This window comes from Hippoglossus hippoglossus, chromosome 19 (genome assembly GCF_009819705.1).
Source record: "Hippoglossus hippoglossus isolate fHipHip1 chromosome 19, fHipHip1.pri, whole genome shotgun sequence".
NCBI classification, from domain to species: domain Eukaryota; kingdom Metazoa; phylum Chordata; class Actinopteri; order Pleuronectiformes; family Pleuronectidae; genus Hippoglossus; species Hippoglossus hippoglossus.
Window position 1 is genome coordinate 1426990 of NC_047169.1, and position 24739 is coordinate 1451728.

The window sequence follows — 24739 nt, forward strand, 5'->3', positions numbered from 1 at the left end:
GAGTTGGTTTCATATAATCTTTATTTCAACAGCAGTTTATCAACATCAACTTATTATTGCTGCTGCATCACTGAAATATACCAAACTCATCTCAGTAGGAACCGACAGGTTTAAACTTCGATCTGTAAATCACAACATCATTTGTTTCTGGGCATGTTTTTACTTTTTGTTTAATCATAATTAATTCTTATAACCACAGTAGATGTTAGAAAGACTTTGTCATGAGTTCATTATTGTGTTTGATATTTAGATTCACTGTTGCATTAATCAATGTAAACTGACAATAAAAATTTTTACTAAAGTTTTGAAACTAAACTGAACTTCTGTGTGATTTCATGAATTCAGAGTCTGTGAGGAACTCGGATCTTCAATCCAACGATTCAGGGAAAATGAGAAAAAACCTCAGACGGAGAAACAAAAGTGAAACTTCCACGGAACAGATGACATAATAATAAAATCTGATTATAATAAAATGTAGAATAATACAGAATGATTCCTCCCAGTGTGTTGAAGTGTTATTTGTGTACAACTGGATAATTGATCAGCTTCATTCACAGATTTTTATTTACATTTTCGAACATGTAAATAAAAAAAGAGAAGTGAAACACTTAATGATTTAATCTACATATTCGAAAATGAGAGAAGAAGAAGTACAAACCTATTTAAACATCATTATTAATTATCTTATACTTATACCAGCTTCCTACATATCTATAAATATATAGTTTACCTGTTTATAATGTACCAAATATAAATATATATATATCTGTATACACATATACAAACTCATACACCTATAAACCCTAAAATCAAACACAAACACATTTGTATTGTTATTAATTTCGACGGTGTCACAACAGTCAGGTCGAAAACAACAGAGAGGAGCAGGACTGCGTTTCCCAGCATGCTTTGCGCCGGCAGCAGGAAGCGCTGGGTCTCGCAGGGACTCGCACTGATCCAAGTTAGGAGCTTTGAGCCGCAGGTCCGGGCCCATCATGTAACCGCTGCGGAACATTTGCACATTTACGCCTTTTCGCGACGCCTGCGGAGCGCGTGCACTCGTACCCTCGCCCCGTGCACGGACACGCACGCTCCGGACGCACGAAGGCTCCAGGTGCATGAAGATCGAGGCTCGATTTCTGCATCTTTGTTGCACAACGAGCCGCTGAAGCTCCAGAGCGATGGAGGGAGGGAGCGAGAAGGAAGGCAAAGTCTTTTGTGCCTCCCCTCCCCCTCATCAAAGCAGAGGGGAAATGTCTCAGCCGAAGGGAGGTAAGAATATGACACGGATCCGTGCACACGCACACACACACAATCACGGCTGCACGGGCTGCAACGTGCACGGCTGCAGCTCGTGCTCGGCCGGTGCATGTTGAAGTTACACGGTTTTCAAGGGTCAGCTGCATTTCCTGTTTCAGATCTTCCCCTTTGCACAGTTCCTGGTGAGGCGATGCTGCGTGTGCGTGCACACGCACCGCCGCTGCACACACGCATGGTGCCTCCACCAGTCACAGGGTTGACGTGCACGCTCTTTACGATCAACTCTGCACGAGTTGATGCACGGCGCGTGCACGGCTGCAGATATGCGTGGTTCTGGTGCAGGGGGTCGACGTGTTGAGTTGTGTTGTGATGGGTTGTGATGTGTTGTGTTGTGATGGGTTGTGATGTGTTGTGTTGTGATGGGTTGTGATGTGATGTGTTGTGTTGTGTTGTGTTGAGTTGTGTTGAGTTGTGTTGTGATGGGTTGTGATGTGTTGTGTTGTGATGGGTTGTGATGTGTTGTGTTGTGATGGGTTGTGATGTGATGTGTTGTGTTGTGTTGTGACGTGTTGACCTGCAGCTGTCAGCGCTCAGGTCTGTTTGCTTCATGGGACACAAACTGAAAATCTAATTATAGACCGAGCTGAGAGCTTTAAGGTGCTGAGTTCAGGGGCAGGGGCTTCTCTGGGATTTCACACAACAAGTCTCCACTCTGTGCAGGGACCTGGATCACAATCAGGTTGACACACATACAAGATGTTTGCTGTGGTGTGTTTGTGCATAGATATACAAAAAATAGTAATATAAAATCGAAGAAACACTAGAAAAGGGATTGTGCGATATAAACATGATGTATTACTGTATGTGCAGTTTGTACGGAGGCCGAGAGAAAGTAAAGAAGAAGAAAACACATGCAAATAGAAACAACTTCATCAATCTGTCAACACACAAAAGTCACAACACATGCAAATACAGAAACCCGCTGCAAACAGTGAAAAGGACAACGGAGACGTTTCCAGGGGACACGAAGAAGTGACGAACCTCCTGTAGCTCAATGCTTTGTGAAGTACAAGGACCACAGGTGCATCACTTGTTTGTGTCCCCTGGAAACGTCCCAGTTCGATATTTGCGGCGTGTTTGTGTATTTGCATGTGTTGCGACTTGTGGTGTGATGTTTTGGTCCTGGCGGCTCGCAGCCTCCTGCCAGAGGGAAGTGAGAGTTCACGTGCAGGTTTGAGGAGTCTCAGAGTCTGATGCAGCGGAGGAGGTGAGGATGGACTCGATGGAGGAGGTGTTGACCCTCATGGGCTGTGGCAGGTTGAACTTCTGATGCTGCTGCAGGAGGTGCTTCCTCTGCTGGCTTCTCTGGTGAACGTGTGTGTGTCAAACCCACTGATGTGCAGCTACAGGGAAGCTTGTGTGAACTTCATCTACGTGCACCACAACAGGAGCCGAGAGGAAACATCCCTGCAGCCTCAGATCCTCGGCGAAGGCAGGCGGGAGAGAAAACTGCTGTAATATCGATTCAATTGATCGATTCAGGCAAAGATTTCAAGCGTTTGCTGCTCAAAGCTTCAAACGTGATGATGTAATGATTCTCTTGCTCGTATCTGGCGCTGGATCAAAATTGAATATTTTGGGATTTGGAGTTTTGGCCAAAATAATACGAGCAACTTGAATTCATCATCACGGACTGGAGGAAATTATCGACAGCACTTTTTAAATTATTTTCTGGTTCATGAAAATGAGAAACAAGCTGGAGCGTGGAGCTGTGACTCTGAGGTCAGGTGGTCAGTGACGTGCTGGTTGTTTTCGAGTCGTTTTAGACCAAAGGTGACGCTGTGGAGAGAAATATGACGTTCTGCTCCGACCCATGAACTCAACACTTCCCCACACAACCATCACGTGTCTCTGTTTGCAGAGCACGACAAAGATTTATTTATTTAAATGAAGCCAAACTAACCAGAGCTACGATCGGTCAATCAACAGAAAATCAATCAGCAGCGACGGTTCTAATCGATTCATCGTTTCCTTTGCTGCCTAAAGCTTGAGATTGAAACGCAGCTCGTGCACGGGGAAGCTCGTGTGTCACACTTTGACCTGAACTACAACAACAGGATCGAGGAGGAAACGTCGCTGCAGCCTCCGAGTCTCAGATCATCTGTGAAGGCAGGAGGAAAAAAAACAGCTGCAGCCGAGTGAGAGCAGCTCGGGCGTTATTCCTCCCTCCTCGGTGTTTTCCAAGAAGTCCAAAGTGAGAGTGGTTCATTGCACAACATGCAAAACACACACACGTGTACATGCACACTGTGTACAGGACATGAACAGGTAGAGAGAGAGAGAGAGAGAGAGAGATGGTCAGATCCTGTTTATGTGGAACAGTCGTCCTGCACAGAGAAGCTGGGTCATATCCACCAGCTCATGTTGTTGTGATTAACACTCACACGGTTTTTATTTCTTCTGCTGTAAATGATTGAGTCTGTTTGATTCATTGAAGCTGCAGAAAACCTTCGATTCATCGACTCGTCACTTTATCAAGTTCCTGCAAATCAGAACAAAACGGACCCGGCAGCAAAACCCGTCACATTTAGGTCAAATAAATAAGAGCGTGAATCCTTAATGAGAGAAAAACAACAATTAGTCGATTAATCGATAAAACTTTAAAATCAGGTCCAGCTTGTGATTTGTGAGAGTTTGCAGATTTGTTTTTGTCTTATGTGTAAATTGTTGTGTAGCGTCGGTCGAACAACACAGATCATTTGATGACACATCTTTGTGAAAGTTTGAGAAAGTGCGACAAGACATTTTCGACCAGCTGATGAACAGACGTTTCAGATATTTCCTCTGAGGTGTTGGTGGAGACCATAACAGAGCAAAAAGGAGAAGGAGAGCTTATATTCACAGAGTGGAAACATGTTCCTCTGTGTCGGCTGGATGTGTGTAGATTATTGTTCCCTGTCCCCGGGTCAGAAATAAATCAGTCAATGCAAGTTAGAAATATTAAAGAATTTCTGAGGCCCTGGAGAAGCTACATTTCTTAAATGTTCAATGTTGTTTTTTGTCTGAAACTTAAAAAAGAGGAAATGAGGAAGAATTTGATTAAACACGATTTGAAACCCGACTGGACGGTGGATGGAGTTTTGCTCCCTGACAGTTTGTGAAACGTTGCGTAACAGACTCACTTGTGATTGGAATAAGCTACCGAGGTTTGACTCGCAGCTCGGCCCAGATCCTGCAGCACGGAGTTGTTGTATAACTTCTAAGTGCTGAAGGAAATGAGTACAAATCTGCAAAAGCTAAAGAAAGCATCACGTCCTTGTGCTTTATGAAAACCATGCCAGGCTGCGCTCAGTCACTTCATCCTGCAGCCGGTTTCCTTCTATTTTCATATCGCTTGGCACAGAAGTGAAGTCCTGCGTCGCTTCTCCAGCGCTGCCCGTGTGGCCCCGGACTCTTTCTGCCCTCGCCATTGTTCACCGGGCCCGAGCCGAGGGCTGTGGCGTGCCGGGCTGGACGATGGCAGCGTGACAGCGGCCCTCCGAGCCCGTGTCCCCCTGCAGCCTCGTCCGGCCCTCGCTCCCCTGCACAAATGTCCCGTTTGTCATGCAAATGGCGGGCTGCGTTTTCAGCTGCACTGATGCTGGATCTGCTGTTTCCACGAGCTGATTGTTGGTCCGCTTCCAGACCCACCGTGGAAGGTTTTTGCTGCAATAACAGTAGAATTGTTCAGAGCTTTGTTCAGATGATCCACCAACTGTACTTCTCTTTTCAGGGGGCTGGGGCGAGGGGGGGGGGGTGACTGAGTGAGCATGCAGCTACTTCTCTGGTGGCAAGAACCATGAAATAACTGTTTATCCCAGCTTTGTTGCAGACGTGCACGCACCCGTGTTTAATGCAGATTTTTGGCACTGAAGCTATAAAATGAGACGCACATAAATCCAGGCCTCGTGTCGACCTGGAGTGACCTCTCAGTTTCCAGATTTCACTGCTGAGATGAGAATCAGGGTGAGGGAGCGGGAGGGGGGGGGGGGGGTGCATGGCCTCAAATCAATTTACTGCAGGTGGAGCTTGTTCCTTCATCCTGGAGGGAAATTAACTTAAGTCTCATGGACACGATATTCATTTTCCTGCAGGTAGACGGATAGATAGAGAATGAGTTCCCAGTCACAGCAGAGGTGAGCGTGTTCTATCTAATGAGACGTTCTGTGTCTGATGTTTTGATTGTGTTTCAGCAAAGTAACAACACTTTTAAACCTGATGAAACCACATGGAGCCGTGTGATCAGGTGACCTGTCCATGTTTTACCTGGAGGGTGTCTCCCCCTGCCAACGTGTCATTGAGCAAGACGCTGAACCCCAAATTGCCCCTGGTGGCTGTGCAGGCAGTGTTTAGATGATGTATGACAGAGAAACGACTGCACATAGATGCACTGTATGAATGTGTGAAACTGAACTGTACAGTGCTATAAATAAACAGGATGTTGAAACTTATAAAGTCGTTTAAAGAAATCTGACCTGCAGCTATGGCACAACCATCACACGATCTTCACATGCCTCTGTTTGCAGAGCATGAGGAATATTTCATCTCCTGCAGAGAATCTGTTATCAGTTTATTTGGGCCTGTGTGCACGCGTCGTGCACGCGTCGTGCACGTGTTGTGCTCGTGTTGTGCTCGTGTTGTGCATGTCCGTGCAGTCGAGGCCTCTGGTGTTTGTCCTGGACTCGGTGGAAGCAGCGTTCTCGCTCCTGAAGTTGACACCCCGGCGCTCTCCTCTTTCTGCGAGGATCACTTAAGTTGAGCGAGTGCACAGGAAGTGAAGTGCGAGCTGCTGACGACACCATTTCCAAAAGAGTCCAACAGCTGTAACCTAAAGGAGCTGCCATCTTTGGAAGTGTAGAGTATCTCACAGACTGCCAGAGCGGTCGGAGGGCGGCAAAGAGCCCAGGGTTATTTTCAAATGCCACCAGCCAGCCAACCCCCCCCCCCCCCCCCCTCCTGTGTGCGGCTCAATGTCTCTTCCTGTTCCTCCTCGCTGCTGTTCACCACCTCCCTCGCTCTGTGATTGATCTGTCTTCCTCTGACGCTGTGGAATTCCATTGAGGAACATTTGGGATTGTTTGAATTCCAGTGGGAGTGCATGTGTGGGTTAACGTCAGGAGCACCGTGTGTCCCCGTCACCCAGGGCTCATGATCACGCCTCGCACGCCGGGGGTCTGTGCATGTGCTCTGTGCATGTTTCTGCAAACCTCCCCGTCATGTCAGCAGAACGTCTGCTCGCTGCTGACATGCTCACATCGGGCGTGGCGGAAACCGGGAGCATCAGCTGTTCTCTTCTCAGTCACTTCTGGAGAAAATGATTAATCCAGCAGAGCCAATCACTGTCCTTGTTGTGGCAGGTTTCAGTGAGAACAAGGAGTGTCCCGGCACAGACGCCCTTCTCCTCTGGCGTTTCACTGCATTCTTCTGCTCACGTGCTGCGGAACACTGGGAATGATATGTGCTGCTGCTGGTAATGAAGCCGCAGCGAGCAGCTCCATGCTGAGCTCAGCAAGAAGAAAGGAGACGATTGTGTGTTTTGAGTTATGCAACAAAATCTGGAGAAAGTCTGAGAAGGGATATTTTTATATCACTCCTGATATGAGACAACACGATGAGTTGTTCCTTCACTTCCAGTCGTGTTCTGACTGTAAATAAAGATGGACGACACGTCGCCACTTCCTCCCATTGTACAAAAACAAGGCCCAAATACCCTGTCTACAGGGGGCGCTGTCCTGCACCTTCCATGTCTTTAAATCTGGAGCCACATTGAACATTTGATCTGCAACAAATTACACAAACTCATAAATATTTTTATCATCAAGATCCATAAGTTATTCTCTGACGAATAAAGGAAAATGTTTCACAATGTTAAATTTAGATCCACACTAGAATTTGACGAGTTCTTCCCTGACCCATATCACATCCTTCCAAGTTTCATTGGGATCCATTCAGTAGTTTTTACGTAATCGCGCTCACAGACAAACGCAACCTGGGCGGAGGCGGAGAATATATCTGAAAAGCCCAAAACCCAAAGATGTTGAAGTTTCTACAATGAAGGAAAACTTCACATCTGAGAAGCTGAAACCAGCGACTGAGAACTAATATCTACTTTTAATTTAATCATCTGAATATTTCAGTCTCATGATAAAAGCAGAGAACGAGCTTCATCCTGCAGCCACAGAAGTTACATAATCACCGTCTCCTCTGACACCATCACCTCCACCTCCTCCTTCTTCCTCCTCTGTTTGCTCTTCTTCTTTTCTGCTCGGTGAGAAGCTGCAGGTTCAGATCCCTGCAGCTTCTCAGATGTCGTTACCGCAACCACAGAGGTTTGTATTTCACCTCTTTTTGGTTTGTATGCTTCTTTGTTAGCAGGATTACACAAAGACTACTAAACCGATCTCCTTCAAACCTGCTGCAGGGATCTGGTCCGGGCCAACAATAATGCTGCACCATATTTATCATGATACTGTTATTATCATGGAAGATATCGTGTTTACAAAGAGCCAAAGGAAGCATAAAAGAGAGAAAATGTAAAGTTGACATTTAAACGATTCCTCATCATATCACGTCTTCCTTCTCATTTCCTCCCTGTTACCAGTGGTTTGATTAGTTTAATAAAGTTTTGTCTGGCATATAGAGCGTGTGCAGTGTGTGAAGTCACAGGTCCTCTGCTGTTCTCAGGTCAGTGATGTAGGAACAAGCAGAACGTAGCTTCAGGCTCGGAGCTGAACACAAACACTGAATTCCTTCAGTCTGAAATCTGCATGTTCTCATGTTGGAGAAGAACCAGGTCTCCTCTGAGGAACCAGGTTTCAGTCCAGACTCCAGCGACTCGCTGCAGGTGTTTTGTCTCCCAAGTCTCAGTGTGAGTGTCGGTCGTGAAGCTGTTCACCAGGCGCTGGTTTAAGGTTACTATTGTTGCGTGTGCGTGTGTGTGCGTGCGTGTGTGTGTGTGTGTGTGTGTGTGTGTGTGTGTAGGAGGTGCTCAAAGTGACATTTAACTGCAACAAAGCCTTTTAGAAAAGTGTCGACCAGGAGCCAAGAGGCCGCCAGCGGAGGGACCGATAACAGCAGAGTCACACCCTGCACTGTTTGAACAAACCAGGACACACTGGAGAGAGAAAGAGAGAGAGTGTGTGTGTGTGTGTGTGTGTGTGCGTGTGCGTGTGTGCGTTCAGGACAGCTTTTTGAATGACAGATCCTTGTCATGAGTTTGTATTTTCTCTCATGACATGTGAGAAATTCCAGTTCTGCAGCCGCACCTTTACTTTTACTTTAAATGGCGTGTTATGACCTCAGCGGGCGGTACACACACACACACACACACACACACACACACACACACACACACACACACACACACACACACACACACACACACACACACACACACTGGCGACTTTACATATTACCTTAAAGTGCATCAGCTGATCAGAGCGCCACATGTTTCTGTGCATTCAAAGAGGAAAACGACCTGGTCCAGCTGCTGCAGGGTTCAGCCGGTTGGGGGGGGGGGGGGGGGTTTGAGCCCGATGCTTTCGGCTGGCACGGCAACACACACACACACACACACACACACACACACACACACACACACACACACACACACACACACCCTCAGGAACACTGTGATGCCCCTCCAACAAGACATTGAACCCACAGTGCTGCACCTACACATGGAGCGAGCACACCTGGGCTGCCAGACCTCCTCCTCTTCCTCCTCTTCCTCCTCATCTCCTTCGTCCTCTCCTTCTCCTTCCTCGTCTTCGTCTTCTTCTTCTTCTTCTACCGACTCCCTGCGGCTGCTTCTCTCAGTCAGGATCTGGAGTCACTTGCTGCATCCCACCGTGAGTGTTGCTGATGAGAGGAAGCTGCGGTTGCTATATCAACAGGAAGCGTGCGGACGCAGACTGGATGGAGCTCAGCGTCCGAGCGACGGCTGCAGGACGTTTGACTCATTCTGCTTCAGTGGGAGTTTTTCAGTGGCCGTCGGCTGTTGTGAGCTGAGAATCATCCTCTGGTTGTAAATCTCTCTGCAGTGTAGAGTCTCAGTTTGTAGCTGCTGTGTTCAGATGGATTCAGGGGATCAGGTTTACAGAAGCTGCTGCTGCTGCTGGAGAGAAACAGGTCGGACAGGACGATCAGCTGATCATCTGTGGTCTCTCATCCTGAGATATGTGAAGAGTTGAAGTATCAGCATCAGTCGACTTTCACTTTCCTCACGTCTGCACAGATTCAGATTCACAGGCTCCAGTTTGGATTAAACCGGAGCTGAAGTGATGCATTGATGAGTTGATTGACTTGAAATGTCTGTATTCAAGTTGTCAGCAATATGAAGATATGACTTGAGCTCTGGTATCTATTTTGTAAACTAAAGGATTCAGTGATTATGAAAATATATTGATATTTTATAACGAAAATAATTGTAAGCTGCAGTCAGAGATTATCTTTAAAGTCAAATAACCAGAGACACATTAAAGTGACACAACAGACACATTGGTTTATTTTCTGATGGTTCATGTCGTCACAGTTTTCTAACGATGTGTGTTTGTGTTTTCCAGGAAAGAGGAAGCCGGTGCTCAAGCTCTCTAAGGAGGCGTTTGAGCAAACTACTCCTGCCGCAGCGTGAGTCCCACGTTTACTCTTCATCACGTCACAGATTACTCCTCTTATTTCTCCTCTATTCATCCTGTTGGCTCATAGATGTTGAATTAAACATCATATTAACGTGACATAAGAAAATAAACATGTTTTTTGTGTAAAACGTAAAAATAAATGCACATCTTTTATTCTGTAAAATAAAATCAGCGCTGATACTGATGTGCCTTTTGTCTTGGAAGATCTCAAATCTGTCATTTTCATTAACAAACTCGTCTCTGATGTGATTTCAATGAATGTTAATGATTTAATTGTGTGTTTTCAGACCTCCCAGAGATTTGGATTCCAAAGCTTGCGTGACCATCGGAGAAAAGGTACATGTTCATCTCAGCTTTACTTTCTCTGACCTTGTTGCACAACTCCTCAGTGTTTCTTTCCTCGCTGTATATGTTTGGTTGGGTAACGTCCGTCAGTCTCGGTCGTTGCTCGTCGGCGTCGTGACGGATCTGTCGGCTGTAAAAATCGCCTCAGTGAACATTACAGCTGAAGTGAAGACTTGTGATTGTGGGGAGGCTGGAATGTCTTTTATTGGCCGACGGGCAGTAAAAATATTGACTTTAAACTCATCAAATAAGTGGAATTTTCCATTGGCAGAGCTGCCGCAGTTTTCTCTGCTCCAGTTGGACTGAAGTCAAGTTCCTTTCTCTCTTTGCCTGAATCATGTAGGAACATTAGATTTTAGGTTTGATACTGATCACAGGAAACCACAGATCACAGCGAGTTCTGATATCCTCTGTGTGTTGTTGTGTCTGGAGCAGAACTTCGAGGTGAAGGCAGATGACCTGGAGCAGATCTGCGAGCTCGGCCGAGGAGCGTACGGCGTGGTGTACAAGATGAGGCACGTGCCCAGCGGCCTGATCATGGCGGTCAAGGTGAGAGGAGGAATCGTCCTCTTCCTGTTGGGCTCAGTTTGTTGAGGCTGGTGTGAAATCAACCAACCGTGTGAGAGGAGACGTGGGATTGTAGCCTGAAGTCGAAAACTAAAATGAAATACAATTCATCTTCTGCTCACGCAAAGAACGGGACTCTGGTTCCTCCAGATGTTGCACAGTTGTGATGACGACTAAGCTGGAACTGCATTAATCACTTTCTACAGCTTCTCGCTTCATTTTCTGATTCCTTATGTCTAACGAGTGAATTAAAGAGTTTTACTGAACGTCCTGAACGTCTGTGTCCTGTCGCCGTCTCTCAGAGGATTCGTGCCACAGTGAACACTCAGGAGCAGAAGAGGCTGCTGATGGACCTGGACATCTCCATGAGGACGGTGGACTGTTACTACACCGTCACCTTCTACGGAGCCTTATTCAGAGAGGTAGCAACACGTTAACAACGTTCACATGTCACATGTCACATGCGTGTAAGAGCTGCAGCCACGAGTCAAATCATTGGTTCACCTGAAAGAATGAAAATGGAAATTATAAATGTGACAACTTCAGGTTTTAAAAAGTGAAACTTTGCTGCTTCTCTTGATTTTATCATATTTGAATGTACATGATGTCATAATGTTAATATACTGTATATTAAATCAGTTCAATCAAATATTAAAAATCGTCTTTTAAAATATTTTAGTTTCGCAGTAGCTGCTGTAATTTCTAATTCTTCATCCTTTGTTGACGTGTATGAAAACTTCCTCACTGCGACTAAAACACTTCCTGTCTGAACTTTTCATAACGTCCGTCCCATCACTGTTGCCAGGGCGACGTGTGGATCTGCATGGAGCTGATGGACACGTCCCTCGACAAGTTCTACAAGCAGGTGATCGAGAAGGGAATGAACATCCCCGAGGACATCCTGGGAAAGATCGCCGTCTCTGTGGGTTCACGCTAAAACACACAATATCAAAACACACACTCTTTGTCTCCTGGTTGCTTAGTGACGGAGATTCGTTGTTTTACTTATTAATGTGATTTGTTGTTGCAGATAGTAAAAGCTCTGGAGCATCTGCACAGTAACCTGCAGGTCATACACAGAGGTGAGAGCCTTTCTCTGTCTTTCTGTCTTTCTTTCTCTCGTTGCATCAAATCTCCGTGTGGCCGTTTAGAGAAACGACACGTGGCTCAAATAAAGTCACACACTCGGTTTTTACCAGCGCCCGCAGCCACTGCTTTACAACCACAATGTGAACAGTGTCAGTTCTCAAGCTGAAGGTCACCACACTCCTCCCTCTCTCTGTAGACGTGAAGCCGTCCAACGTGCTGATCAACACTCAGGGTCAAGTGAAGATGTGCGACTTCGGCATCAGCGGCTACCTGGTCGACTCCGTGGCTAAAACCATGGATGCCGGCTGCAAGCCCTACATGGCGGTAAGAGCTTCAACCAACACAGGGTGGGATCTATTTATTTTCAATTGTTCATTTCATTCAGAAAAACAACCTTTATAAGAGGTGGCAGCAGCTGAACCTTTTAAAAATGAACAATCTTACAGTGAGTCAAAGATTAAATCACAGTTTGATTCAGAGTCTTTTCTCTGACTCGTCAGTCGGTTGAACAGATTCTCCTCTGGTCTCTCGTCAGTTTCCAAACATTTAACGAGCTCGGTTACATTTTAACTCCGTCTGCTCGGCTGCTGATTGGCTGACTGGGTTTTAGGGCCAGGTTAGTGTGTGTGTGTAGGGGAGAGGATGGCAGGAGAGAGTGTGATCGCCCCTGACAACTGCTGATGTGCTCTGACTCTGTGTCCTGCAGCCGGAGAGGATCAACCCCGAGACCAACCAGAAGGGATACAACGTCAAATCTGACATCTGGAGTTTAGGAATCACAATGGTAAATAATCTTGACTCTTTATTTTTCATATGAAGATTCAGTTTCCCATCGTCTTCATAACTGCAGATAAATACAATAAAGTGTCATCATGATCTGTAAAGTGCTGTCGAGACCATTTATCATGAGCTGCTGAATATTTAGTCTCTCTCTCTCTCTCCCTCTCCCTCTCTCTCTCTCTCCTCTCTCTCTCTCTCTCTGTCTCTCTCTCTCTCTCTCTCTCTCTCTCTCTCTCACCCTCTCTCTCTCTCTCTCTCTCTCTCTCTCTCCCTCTCTCTCTGGTTCAGATCGAGCTCGCCATCCTGCGCTTCCCGTACGACTCGTGGGGCACGCCCTTCCAGCAGCTGAAGCAGGTGGTGGAAGAACCTTCGCCCCAGCTTCCTGTCGACCAGTTCTCCCCAGAGTTTGTGGACTTCACCTCTCAGTGGTACGTCTCGTTCTGTCGCTGCGTCCTTCCACAGATCTGCAGTGAATCAGATTCCAGCTCAGGAGGCTTCAGTGACAAAAATAACACAGACACGTCCCAGTTCCTCCCATCGGCCCGCTGGTCAACGCTGCTTCCACAAAACACATGAACGTGCACTGATGACTTCATGACTCACTCACTGACTTTTACTATCGTCTGTGCTTCAGGGTTTATGACCGACAGGAAGTCCAGTCGTGTTTATTACAGTCGTGCAAGGCTTTGCTTCCTTCTTGTTTCCAGATAAGTTTATTGATCGATGGGTTTCAACAAGATAAAAAGATGACCAGCCCTTCCTCTAAAACATAGTGTCTGGTTTTCATAGAAATAAAAACTGAGCTTTTAGGATTGAAGTTCAGTTTCAGACATTAAATGTTTTTCTTCTTGCAGCTTAAAGAAAGTTTCGAAAGAGAGGCCGACGTACACAGAACTCATGGTGAGTGTCCTCCTCCTCTTCCTCTTCCTCTTCCTCCTCTTCCTCCTCCTCCTCCTCCTCCTCAGATCAGACTCCTGCTTTCCCTGCATGCATCTCGTTACTCAGACACTGGGGGGCGCTCTAAGACAAGTATCTGTTCATGGCTGAGGAGCTGAAACTGCTAATCAGATTAAATCTCATCAGACTAACGTGATGTGGTTCTCCTCCTCAGCAACATCCCTTCTTCACCTCCCACGAGGCCAAAGAAACCGACGTGGCTTCCTTTGTCAAAGTCATCCTGGGGGACTGAGTCGGCTTCGTGCTCCGGAGCGGAGGGAGGATCTGTTCTTAAAAGAAGCACCAATCGCAGCCCCTGTTACCTGCAGGACCCCGCCCACCTCACACCTCACACCTTGCACCTCGCCATTCTCCCCCCCCCCCCCCCCCCCCCCCACCCCCCCTCCCTCCACTGACACACGGACAGATGCTGACGAAGCAGAACGAGGAGTTTGTCTCCGACCCTCCGCCTCCACATCCTGACATGGGTGGGTGGGGGTGCAGGGTCTCTCACATATAATCTGGAATCATTTAAAATGTCTGTATGCAAACGCTCCCTCTGTGGTTAGATTAGCTCCGCCTCTGTGCGCCGCCTATTACCCGTCAGCAGGTCGACTGTGATTCGTCAAACTAACGCGTTGGTGAAGGGAGGAGCAGATTATATAAAAAAAAAAGATGAATGATATAATCTATCTATGTATAATCTAAATGTTTGTATACTCAAAGCAAGTGTTGCATCGGTTTATTAATTGACTGCATGTACAGAATTTATCTCCAGATGTTCCCGAGAGGAACAGCTGTATCAGGGCCCTCCTGGTGGCCACACATAGGTACTGCACGTCCACTGCTTTCTCTTGATTACAGCAGAGGTCGACAAAACGTCCTGGGGCTCTGGCTGCCTGTGAGTGTGTGTGTGTGTGTGTAGAGCTGCATCATTCTGGATCAAAGTAAAGTCGGATTATTTGGGGAACAGGTTTAATCAGCTCTGTATAATTTCTAGCAGCAAAATCTCTGACTGAAATTTTTGGACAAAACCGGAGGATTTTTGAGCAAATACAATTTGTGCATCACTTTAACAACTTTTGTGAAATCCGCATGTTTCTTCAACGAGCACCTGACGACACCGGAGCAGCTGCTGCTCGGGGGGGGGGGGGTGCGACTGGAGGACGAATCAGACGCTCGTACTTTTATCGGCTGCTGTTACAGATCCAGACTGATTCTCACCTGATGATGAGATTCTGCAGACAAACAGGAAACAACTTGATCTTAGACCCAGTTTGTCGTGCAGCTCTATGTGAAACACACATGTTAGATTGAGCTTTGTGTGTGTGTGTGTGTGTGTGTGTGTGTGTGTGTGTGTGTGTGTGTGTGTGTGTGTGTGTGTGTGTGTGTGTGTGTGTGTGTGTGTGTGTTGACATTGTGGTCAGTTGTGGGAGAAGAATTGTCTCCTCGTCGTCTGTACTGAGCCAATCACAACCATCTCCACTCCTTGTTCAACATGAAAAGAACTGGATATTATTACTATTATTATTATTATTAATATTATATTAATTATTGTCAATGTTATTATTTAGGTCCAGGTTCCCCCCCCCCCTCACATATTCACTGCAGTTTCTCTTATTTATTACAACTGCTGTTTCCCCTCTGAAGACTTGACGGATCCATTAGAGACGTTTCTCGTGTGTTTGTTTTAGTTTTGTCGTGTTCTTCTCGGCTCAAACACGTAAACGCTTTGAAACTGTAACTTGCAAGCCTTCTATGTGCCTCTCTATAGAAAACGATGTTGTACCAGGATGATGCAGGGACGTCCGCCTGTCATATCACCCCCCCCCCCCCCCCCCCCCGCGCACGCTGCATGGTTCCACTTCCTGTTTGTGCTGATTGCGACGTGTTTCTCGAGATCGTCCGTATTTCTCTTCTACATGTTCGTGCTACTCTCTGTTGCTTGATGTCAGTTTGCGGCGGCAGAAAGCGGCGACGAGCTCTTGGTTGTTATGCATGAACGACTCGAATGACAAAATGGGAAACTTGGAGCTCGTGGCTGGACGACAGTCAGGGTCTTGTTGTCACCGTTAGAGTTTCTACTTTATCTTCTCGCCTGTTCATATTTTGTTGCTGGGATTGCGATGTTTCTGCATCTGTGTCCGTCCTCGCTGAGTTCTCGTCCCTTTAGCTGTTGTGCGATTGTAGCTTAAATGTACAATCTGTGATGTAGAAGACAAAGAGAAGGATCCTGCTGTGGTCTGAACTTTGATGGTCTGTGAGAACCAGTTACAGCTGAAACCTCATTTACTTTAAATACAAGGTGGCAGTCTAATATTGTAGAAAACGTCATTTTCAAAACCATCACACAGATTAAATTACCTTAATAATTATAATAAAACAGTGTAAACTGTTTTAAATTTAGCAGTTTTAAATTTAGAAGGGTGTTAGGCAAAATTTAAAGGTGTATTGTTCCATTTGTTTGGCCACATGGGGGCAGCAGAACCAATCGTAAACACAACGTCACCCTACACATCACACTTTTCTGCAATATAAAATATATTACAAGATTTTTAAAGACATGAAGTCCCAAAATGTAAAAATAGATTTATTTATTTCTGACAGTTCAGTCCACTCCGTCATGTAAAAACATCCGAGGACCGTTTAGCTTCACTCATTCTGAACCTGTCGCCCTCCGATCCGGCTGAATGACGCGTGACACAGGTTTTATTCTCTGCTTCACGCTGCTTATTTCACCACCGTCCTGTCTCTGGTGGCGAAGCTGCGTCAGAGGTTCGATTTCTGCCTCTCAGAACACCAGGGCTCCGTCATTAGAACGTCACCGTGCCAAAGATGGCAGCCTACTCCTCAGAAGCTCCAAACGCCTTTAGTGTCATGTCATGATGAAATTAGCCCAATTCAAGTCTTATTTTTAGATTCAGCGTGGCCTGGTACACGAGGTCTGTCCTGTCATCTTGCTTTCTAACCCTCGGAGCCCTGGTGAGTCGCCGTGGGCTCCATGATGAGCGCTGTGCCCGAGTCCTCCGTGTTCGTCACACAGTCAATGTGACCAAAGAGCAGCAGCAGAGAGTCGAGGGCTCACATGGCCCCGGGCCTAGGGGACGGGGGGGTCTTTGAGGAGGGGGACAGTGTGTGCGGACCTCCCGCTGCTGCATGAGAGACTCTGACCTCCCACCTGTAGAAGATAACAAGCTGCTCCCTCTCTTTCATCCATGTGCATGGTTTGGTCGCAGTGATTCGGGCGTGTGTAGTTTCTGTAGGTGTTAAAGTGCCTGATGATGCTTTTCATGTGAACATTTAAACTCTTCTCCGTCGTCGTGATTGATGCTTAAACACTGTTTTTGTCCCGTGGCTCCTCTCTGGGACTCACTGCATGTTGCTGTGATGTTTTGCACTGTGCCCAGGAGCCGTATCGCACAGCGGCAGGTTACGAGTGTGTCGCTGTGAGGAAACGCTCATTTAACTCTGAAGGTTTGCAGCCTACGTGGATGTTGTTTCACTTTTAGACATTTTAGTGGCTTTTCTGAGAGTTGTAAAGTTCTGACCTTTTTTAGAAATGAAGCTGTGATTCTGTAAATTCTCAAACAGCAGCAGCGGTTTCTTCTCTCACAGGCTTTTCTTTAAAACTCTATTTATTTTTCTACATCTGCTCCTGTTTGCTGAGTCGGTTTGTTGTTGCTGCTCCTGCAAAATGTTCTAAACTCTTCAGAGGTTTAGGGTCAGTCTCTGTTAACGTCACATAAACATAACGTTTTATTTAAATATTTCAAATCATGTGTTGTTTACGTGCAGCTCTGTCACGTGCATACACCTGCTTGCAGAAATGTTGCTCAGTAGCACCTCTGGTGGTCAAAAGGTCAAGGACACCAACAGTGACGCAGGAGCCACTCAGAGAAAATATGCTGATGTTTATCACATCTTCAGATTTAACAGACAAAATTTTATTTTCTGTTTCCAAAGTTTAAAGTTGAATTTTTGATCAATATCTGTCAGTTGTAAATGGTTTTTTACAACAATAGTAATCATTTTATTATATAAATTGTATTCAAACCTTTTTGTTTTCTTTCATTTTAAAATTTCTACATCAAATGTTTAGTTTAACGGGACAAACGAGATGTTGGAGCTTCTGCTACTGTGAGAAAAACTAACGTGTGATGATGAGGCAACAAAGAAATAAAAGATAAACTGGAGGAAACCATGTGAGCAATTACTTTCTCCCACGCTTCATTTGGTTGTTTGAGAATTTACAGCGTCCACGCGTCGCATCATAATATTAAGTGATGAAGATGTTTTGTTTTTTTAAGGTAGAAATGTTCATGTGTTTAAATTCCTTCACTGATTCAGATTTTATCAGCTGTAAATGTCCGAGCTGCTCTCAGAACCTCGTCTCTCAATAACTCGCTTGGTTTGGTCCATCTTCAACAGGCGGTACTGAGAAAAGAGTTGAGTCCAATCACGCGTCACATGGTATGGTCCTGTGTGTGTGTGTGTGTGTGTTTGTGTGTGTGTGTGTGTGTGTGGGTGTGTGTGGGTGTGTGTGTGTGCTTGCATGTGGGCATTCCCGTCCACCGCCCTTTTTGTGGCTTGCTCTCACACCTGCTGAGTAAACCTGGGTCAGTGGGGGCAGGACGTCCGAGTGGAAACGATCATTGTCACATCCCATCAGTTAGTCTGAGCGTCCAGCAGCCGGCACGTATCTGTGCACGACGCCTGCAGCAGGCGAGCGGCTCTGACTGGAACAAGCCGCCTCTTTCTAGAAGCGACGTGCTGCTCGGAGAGAATCAGAGGAAACTTTGCTCACCTTCCTCATCCTCAGATTTGGGGAAGTAGATGACTCAAAAATCCGAGTGAGAGGAAAACGTCCAGACCCTTTACAGATGAAGCTCTGGAGTGTAAATCTGTCGTTCGTGTGTGAACCGTGCTGAGGTTTCCTTTTGTTTTTTTTATTGCACATGTGATTCATGGAGCTTTGTGTTTCTGGTCCACTCAGCTGTATGTGACCTCTGACCTTCTGCGGTGTTGTGTTCTTTTGAATTCGGGGGGGTGGGGGAAGTGTCCGGGCCGGTTCTTCAGAGTGAGACGTTTCTAGAGAAGCTACTGTACGTGGATGAGGGTCTTTCTTTGCTGTCGAGTGGGCGTGTGGGGGGGGTTGTCCCGGCTACAGCTCCTCGCCCCGTGGGAAGTGAAGTTCTCAGTATATTTACACGTCTCTAAAGCCTCTGCTATAAAGACTGATGACTGTTCATTTAGAATTTCTATAAATATTTTAGATTGCTCAAACTGATTGTGTGCAATTGTAATGATGGAAATTCAATAAAAAAGAGGTATTTTTACACAATAAGCTCCTGGTCTGATCTGTGGTGTCTGTTGTTTTCAGTTCAACTCCACAGACTAAGAACTTTCTCTTTCTGCTGCGTTCAGACGTGAAAAGTGACACAATAATTGGTGGAAAATTGTTACCAGGACTTGAGAGAAGACGTGAAACCGTGCACACATGATGTAGTTTAACTGGACCAGGACACTTAAATCCACGATTACAACGACAGGTCCAGACCTACGTATCTGTTCCTGAGGTGCTCATATTCAAAGTCATGAAATAATAAGAGAATTAAATATCTGAAAACATTGTTAAGCTGCAGGTTGAATTTAAAACCAAACATCTACAGACACATAGAAGCTGAAGTTTATAACATGAAGATTTTTATTCATGTCTGAACACACGTATGACAAAGATGTTTATCATGTTTTATCGCAGGTTGTCCTTCCCGTGTTTATCATCTTGCAGGAGAGATAAAACGTCTTCTTTAATATTAGTGAATGACATTATTTGTCACATTATTTGTAGATTATTTTTATTAAAGACTTTCCATGTCTCATTCATTTCTCTCACTGTCCTGATTAAATCGATGTTAACCATGTTCAGCATGTAGACGGAACAGTAACAGAATAACAGCTGAGACCAGTGGGGATGTCGTCAGTGTTAAAGCAAAGAATTAGACAAACTGAAATTTAACAGTAGAATACAAATAAAGATATAAATGAATATGTGCGGATCCATCAAACAGCAGCCAGATAAGAGAAAACGTTGATCAGAGGGTCGTGAAAGTGTCACAACAACACATCCAACAGGTAGAAGATAATTCAGCCTGGACCAGAGAGACTGAAGTGATCAGCTGACGGATAAAAATACATCATATCATGAACGTTCATATGATACATGTGACCAGGAGATGTTTATTTATGGGACCAAACTCTTTATCTGATATATTTTACCGAAACATTTGCCCAGGTTCAGTTTCCCTCGACTCCGCTGCCTCATGTGTCGCGTGTTGTTATGATGTGTTGTGTTGTGTTGTGATGTGTTGTGTGTTGTTGTGGTGAACTCAGATGCTGGGAACTGGACTCATTGAACTTCCACCTCACATACAGTACGGGGGTGTGAGGATGTGAGGATGTGTCGTGCAGTAAAACAAGAAAGAAAATAAAAACACAAAATCCCCCCACCCGACAATCAAAAGCAAGATGACAGAGAGGGAGCGGCTGAGAAAAGCATAAACAGTCTGCAGAGAGCTGATTGGACTACCTGTGACTCCTCGTTTCTCACACACCACCTGCTCGTGTTTTGACGCACATCCCCCCCCCGAAGTAAGTTCTTAGACACAGACTTAAAAGTCGTTGATATTTTTAACTCTTCCTTCCTTTGGCCACCGTCCCTCAGACATCAGGGAGCAGAGTTCACTTCACAGTTTGGAAAATGTCCATCCTGCTTTCATAGAAGGAGAAATGAGAACGTGACATGTCGACACACGTCCGTCGATTCAGACGAGTGTGTGAACGAGAACAACTACCAGGGCTGAAGTCACGGTCTGGAAGATGGCCGACAATATCTGCTGGTTATTAATGACATCACTACAGCTTATTTGATCCTCACACGTCACTTCATGCAGCAGAAGCTTCACATTACTGTCAGCAGGAGCAGGGTGTGTTTACCATACAAAATAATATGATACAAAATACTAAATGATACGATACGATACAATAAGATGCAATAAGATACAATACGATACAATAAGACACAATAAGATACAATACGATACGATACAATACGGTACAATACAATACGCTACAATAAGATACAATACAATACAATACGCTACAATAAGATACAATACGATACGATACAATAAGACACAATAAGATACAATACAATAAGATACAATACAATACAATACGCTACAATAAGACACAATAAGATACAATACAATACATTACGATAAGATAAACCTTGAGATGTGCTCGTGAATCGTGTTAAACTTTACGGGTGAATTTATTGTGAGTTTCATTTCTTATTCTTAAATTTAAAAAAATAAAAAATAACGTCACATTCAGCTGTTTGATCACGACCTCTCGGTCCTTCAGGGTAGAGGAGCAGCAGAGTTCACGTTGCAGGTTTTGTGCCACCGCTCACGTGCACTGGGCCCAGCGGGGGGCTCCTCGCCCGCCATGCTGCTGCTGCTGCTGCTGCTGCTGCTGCTGCTGCTGCCCTGGTTTGAATTTCTGAATATAAGCGACTGGCTTCCCATACTGACAGCTGATGATGTCATGGAAACTCTTCTGAGCCGCGCACTTAAAAACTGGAGAATGATTTATAATGAAACGCAGCCCCTGAGTTTTTAAGAGTGGGGGGGAGGTTGGGCGCTGGACTCGGGGCACAACTGGGGAGTTTTTATGTTCATTAAACCTTTTGACATGTAAGCTTCATATTAACCAAAAGCTGCCATTACATCCTGTCATGTCATGGGTGAGGATTTCTTTTATGTTGCCATGCCTGCAGACACGAGGGGCCTTAATGCACAGTTCACCTCCGGAGCCCAACAGCCTCCAACTATCATTCAACAGAACCTCGCTCCATCCTGTTCTTTCTTCTCGCAGAGTGCAGCAGACAAAAGGCCTCTGGAGCGTAAGAGCCGGCCACTCTCTGTGACGTGAGCGCCAAGTGGATATTTTTGCTCCCGTTAAGAGGAAAATAAGTCTTACATAAGACAGAAAAATCCCTCTGTCTCTTTAATCTCCTCGGGCAGATAATAGATCAGAGATGCCAAAAGATCCAAACAACAGAGGGAGGCTTTGTGAGGAGCGGAGCAGCCACCAGAGAGCGAGAGGGGAGGAAGAGCGGCTCTTATTTGGGTGAGGAGAGAGGGCCGTGGTGGTGGGGGCTCGTACACCTGCATGATCACAGCTCCTTGGGAAAAGGGGAGAAAACAGGATCTTGAACTCAAACAACATCCTGTCACCCCCCCTCCTCCCGTCCCACAAGTGTTTATACTGTTTTTCCTGCTCGTCTGTGTAGAAAGTGGGAAAGAGATGAATCAGTGAGACTGGCCTTCTGGACGGGGGAGGAAGAGGGTGAGGAGGGGGAGGGGGTTACTTCCTTCTCTCCGGCCTCAGCTCATCAACACACAAGTCATCTCCTCCAGATTTCCCCACTCATTCATCTTTTTTATTCAAATGGCCGCTCTGCTGAACGTGACTGAGGTCGGTGTCATCCTCTCGTGGAGTGAAACTGTGGCCTGCTGGGAAGTTTTGAAGGAGAGGGAAAACCACACTGCTAAAAATAATCTGAATAATGTCGTTTTGGGAATCACGTACAGCCGCTCACACACTTCCTGATGCTGATTTCTTTATGAGCTATTTCTGTGCACGTGAGTGAGAGAAGGTAAAAACTATGAGTGGACACACAAAGGACATTTAAAAATAAGCTAATTCAATAACAAGGATCCAGACGAATCGCGGAGCTGCAACAAGTCAGTTTGTGACACGAGCAAATAAACACAAAGAAATACAAAATACTGTAAATACAACAAAAATCTGACAAAAGGGGGAATATTTAACATTTATTCTCCAAATTAAATTAAATACTGAGTCTAATCTCAATGGAAATTCCATATCTCTGTCATTAGGGACTCAAAGAAATGACTCAAACTCCCTGACCTTGCTTTTTATACATCCATTCAATATTTTTACAGTAAATCCTGCAAGGACAGGAGGAAATAAAATATGAATCAGACCAAAAAGAGAAAATACAAAACCCTCCCATACCCCAGTCATACAATCCTTAGATCCTTGGTTTGTCTTGGATCAATTATAAAGTCAATGTATGCACCTGGTGGCGATAGAGATTCATTAAGATTTGATTTTTAACCTGCAATAGAAACACAACCCAGGTTTGTCAACACACAACTTGCGTGTCCCTGGGGAGACGCAGCTTGCATAAGATAGAGCTACTACAGTATACTGAGCTCTGACCACACACACAGAGCGAGCGTCTGCTGACCACAGAGGAAGTGACTGCCAGGGAGGAAGTGGACATGTCCGCAGCCAAGGGGAAGAAGAAGTGTTAAAGTTATTAGCCGAGTGGGAGCGGTACGTTGAGGGGGCATCCTGTGCACAACAAATGCTTCCTGCTCCTTCGTCCCAACGCCACAAAACAACCACAGAGGGGGGTGGGGAGGGCAGTGCGAGGCACGGGGGGGGGGGAAACCTGCCCTCAACCAAACACAGGTGGAAACTATACGGTGCCCTCAGGAAAACACAGTCACTCCCCTGCAGCCTGTCCCTCTCTGTCCATACTGTGAGTTCCTATAGAGGTCCTCACGCTCCACTATGGAAAATTGATGTTTTTCATTTGAGCACATTCCTGCACACGACGGGCCCCTCCGCAAAAACAGCTCATTACACTCAGGAGACGCAACGTTACTCCACATTATGAGATGAATTATTTAACATGCAACTACTGTGGGTGAGTAACTAGTTACATGCAGAGACAAAAGATGTAATCTATTACGTTAATTGAGTATGTATGTTGGTTTTGGCTTTGAAGCAGCATAGGCTCAATGTTTGAGACCCTTCTTGATTGGTTTATATGCATATACTGTATATATACTGTAAGCATGCATATATTCATAAGCATATGTATGTTCTCAACATTCGGCCGCTGCATTGGTTCTTTCATTTTGAAGAACCCATAAAGGAGGTTTGACAATGACTGGTTATGTTTTTTCCAACTTTCCAGCTTTATTCCTCAAATCAATACATCAGCGAGTAAAGTAGATGAAAGGGAATCCAATGTAATAACTTTCATTTTGTTAATGGAGAAATTAAAGTGGTTAGATTATCCGCACTTTTCAAAAGTTTTGCCTGGAAAACCTGCAACTCAAAAGTTTACCTCCCAACTGCAAATACAAGATTCATGACGCGTCTCCACTTTCTCTTTCTAAACAAAAATGAAATCTTAATATCCGAGATTCGGGCGCTGCCATCTTACGCTTTAGACGTCATCATTCGCAGCGGTGATTGTGTCGTGGAGTGTTGGTGTAGACGTCTAACCAACACACGCTCGACCAATCACGAGTCGCCCTCGACTGCAACTCTAATCCCTAATTCTACAGGTGGAAGTCAAATAAAGTCCTGGCTCAGCTCTGATGCCACAGTGATTTATTTCCTGCAGCCTCGTCTATTCCTGAGTGTGCAGGCTCGTCTGTCCCGACCAAAGTGGGCATAGGTGCTGTTGTGCCTACGTGATGCTGACCGCTGCCAAACGTGTCCATTCTCTGCCTCGTCTGAAACACCTCTCCGGCTTTTATTTAGTCGACTGGCAGAGACAGGTTCAGCTGTCGTTACCCATCGAGTGGCAGTCTCACCTCTGGCACCAGCCACCTCTCCGGCCCTGAAGAGGGTGGAGGACTCACACCTCTCCCTCTTCCATCAATCATGTGTTCACGCACGGGGAGCAACAGTAGGTGTAGAGCTGGATGCTGCAGCTGTCTCACATCGCACGGGGGGCAACAGGAACTCTGGGTCCATGAGGGCACTTTACTTTCCTCTCACTGGTTACCACCGACAACAGGATCCATAGTAGGGACCATAATAGTATAAATTTATATAGAGTATGTTGGCGGGCTGAGAATAGAGATCACTCTGCAGACAGGAGCTCTTCTAGAGACAAACTTTCCACAACCACCTGAACATATGAACAGTCGATGATTCTGACACATCTCAGTGGGTTAGACCATGTGAGATTC

At 45.6% G+C, this 24739-nt stretch overlaps 1 protein-coding gene across 3 annotated transcripts; it reads left to right on the forward strand.

Annotated features, from left to right (window-relative positions):
- The first annotated feature begins 853 nt into the window (after positions 1-853).
- On the forward strand, positions 854-24471 carry map2k6 (mitogen-activated protein kinase kinase 6). Of its 3 annotated transcripts, XR_004612175.1 has the most exons (14): positions 854-1272; positions 9864-9927; positions 10226-10274; positions 10719-10832; positions 11153-11272; positions 11656-11772; positions 11881-11932; positions 12136-12263; positions 12646-12723; positions 13008-13147; positions 13574-13619; positions 13831-14570; positions 14974-15003; positions 24458-24471. XR_004612175.1 is itself a non-coding variant. In XM_034570764.1 (12 exons), the coding sequence occupies exons 1-12, from the start codon at positions 1182-1184 to the stop codon at positions 13906-13908; spliced, it is 1077 nt and encodes a 358-aa protein (XP_034426655.1). In that variant the 5' UTR covers positions 854-1181; the 3' UTR covers positions 13909-14704. The 3 variants fall into 3 exon arrangements, 1 of the variants encoding a protein (XP_034426655.1); XR_004612174.1 differs by lacking the exon at positions 24458-24471 and having other exon boundaries at positions 14974-15028; XM_034570764.1 differs by lacking the exons at positions 14974-15003; positions 24458-24471 and having other exon boundaries at positions 13831-14704.
- Positions 24472-24739: the final 268 nt, after the last annotated feature.

Excerpts from the sequence above, each read along its gene's own strand:
- map2k6 (XM_034570764.1), top strand. The coding sequence starts at position 1,182 with ATGGAGGGAGGGAGCGAGAAGGAAGGCAAAGTCTTTTGTGCCTCCCCT. Across the intron at positions 11,773-11,880 it reads TGGGAAAGATCGCCGTCTCT|ATAGTAAAAGCTCTGGAGCA; the intron begins GTGGGTTCACGC and ends TTGTTGTTGCAG. Across the intron at positions 13,620-13,830 it reads CGACGTACACAGAACTCATG|CAACATCCCTTCTTCACCTC; the intron begins GTGAGTGTCCTC and ends TCTCCTCCTCAG.